At 45.2% G+C, this 1,481-nt stretch overlaps 1 protein-coding gene across 1 annotated transcript; it reads left to right on the top strand.

The window, feature by feature from the left end:
• Nucleotides 1-233: 233 nt before the first annotated feature.
• LOC119347389 (agamous-like MADS-box protein AGL80) lies at nucleotides 234-917 on the top strand. The gene has a single exon (XM_037616167.1). It carries the CDS (start codon nucleotides 234-236, stop codon nucleotides 915-917), a length of 684 nt encoding a protein of 227 aa, XP_037472064.1.
• Nucleotides 918-1,481: the final 564 nt, after the last annotated feature.

Consider the following 1,481-nt stretch of genomic DNA (forward strand, 5'->3'; position numbering starts at 1 on the left):
ATTGACGAAATCTACGGTTTTAGGAAGTAAATCTAAAATTTTAAATGGACACCAAATTTACAGCTGGCCACAATTAAGATCAGCCTCCAGATCTATCAGATCCTCCATTGGCATGGTTATAGCGTCCTCATCCTCGTAGATCCTCCACTATAAATCCACGCCACATACCTTCGTTTTCAACTCACCCAAACAAGCAATTTTCCTTCATTTGCAGATTTTTCCCTCACTTGACAATGGCTCGCAAGAAGGTGGCCCTTCGGTACATCCGCAATAACTCGGCGCGGCGCAATGCCTTGAAGAAGCACACTAAGATCCTGATGAAGAAGGCAGGCGAGGTGGCCGCCATGCCCGATGCTAAGGCATGTGTGGTCGTGTATGGCGAGGGCATGGCGGTGCCAGAGGTGTTCCCATCCCATGGCGAGGCAGTGGCTATCCTGAATCAGTTCAAGAGCATGCAAGAGGCGGCACGGCTAAAGAAGACGATGGACCAAGAGAGCATCCTCCGTGAGCGTATCGTACAGCTCCAAGAGCAGGTCCAGAAGGCTAGACGCGAGGAGCAGGACCAACACACCAAGATTCTCCTGTATAAGGCCTTAAAAAGTGGCCACTTCCCAGACAACATCGAGGAGCTCACAGCCCTGGGCTCGAAGGTGGACTCTATCCTCAAGAGCCTGAGTGAATGCACCACAAAAATGAGTGGGCAGCCACCAGTCGACCAAGCCCAGGTACCATACGTCACCAATGGCAGGGGCATGGGGCCTCCAATTATGTATCAGGCACCACCACAGCAACAGGAGGGTTGTCTTAACACTATGAGGTTCGAAAGGGCCCCTACCACCGTGATCTACGATGGTGACAATACTTGTGGCTATGACGACAACAACGATGTCTTCTCTCGTGGCCACATGAATATGTAAGCTGGTAGATGAACTCTACATGTAGCGCATGACTAGCTACATGGTCCTCATCTCTTTAATTTAGTTTTGGCATGGCCAATAAGATGCATGGATGGCATCGTCAATAAGATGAGACATTTGGTCTCAATCTTGCTCTTTGAGCAAAGACAATTTTATTTTACTCTTTTAAATTTTTATTATGGATATCCCCCATGCTCTATTTGTTTTATCAGTTGGTTGCAACTTTTAGGTTGTACCTACTCTTTATGTCAACATATTTTGTCAAGCATGCTTTTGCTCGAGCAAAATGATTTTTTTTCCTCTTAGTATTGCATCAAACGATCCAACCATGCATGAAGTGCTACCTCCCAGTTTTGGCATACCTTGATGCACATCGCCTATACAAAACCATAATGATTCTAGGAAAACTAGAGCACATTAATTGTTTGATGCAAAAAGTCTCATGTACTAAAAGATTTATGATGCTACATTTCATTTTAAGAAAATGTAGGTATGACATTGAGCGCCAGGATAATGGCTTCTACATCCTCAATATTTTTTGGCAAGTTTCAAAACCAGGTGATT

Source organism: Triticum dicoccoides, unplaced genomic scaffold (assembly GCF_002162155.2).
Source record: "Triticum dicoccoides isolate Atlit2015 ecotype Zavitan unplaced genomic scaffold, WEW_v2.0 scaffold6636, whole genome shotgun sequence".
Lineage (NCBI taxonomy): Eukaryota > Viridiplantae > Streptophyta > Magnoliopsida > Poales > Poaceae > Triticum > Triticum dicoccoides.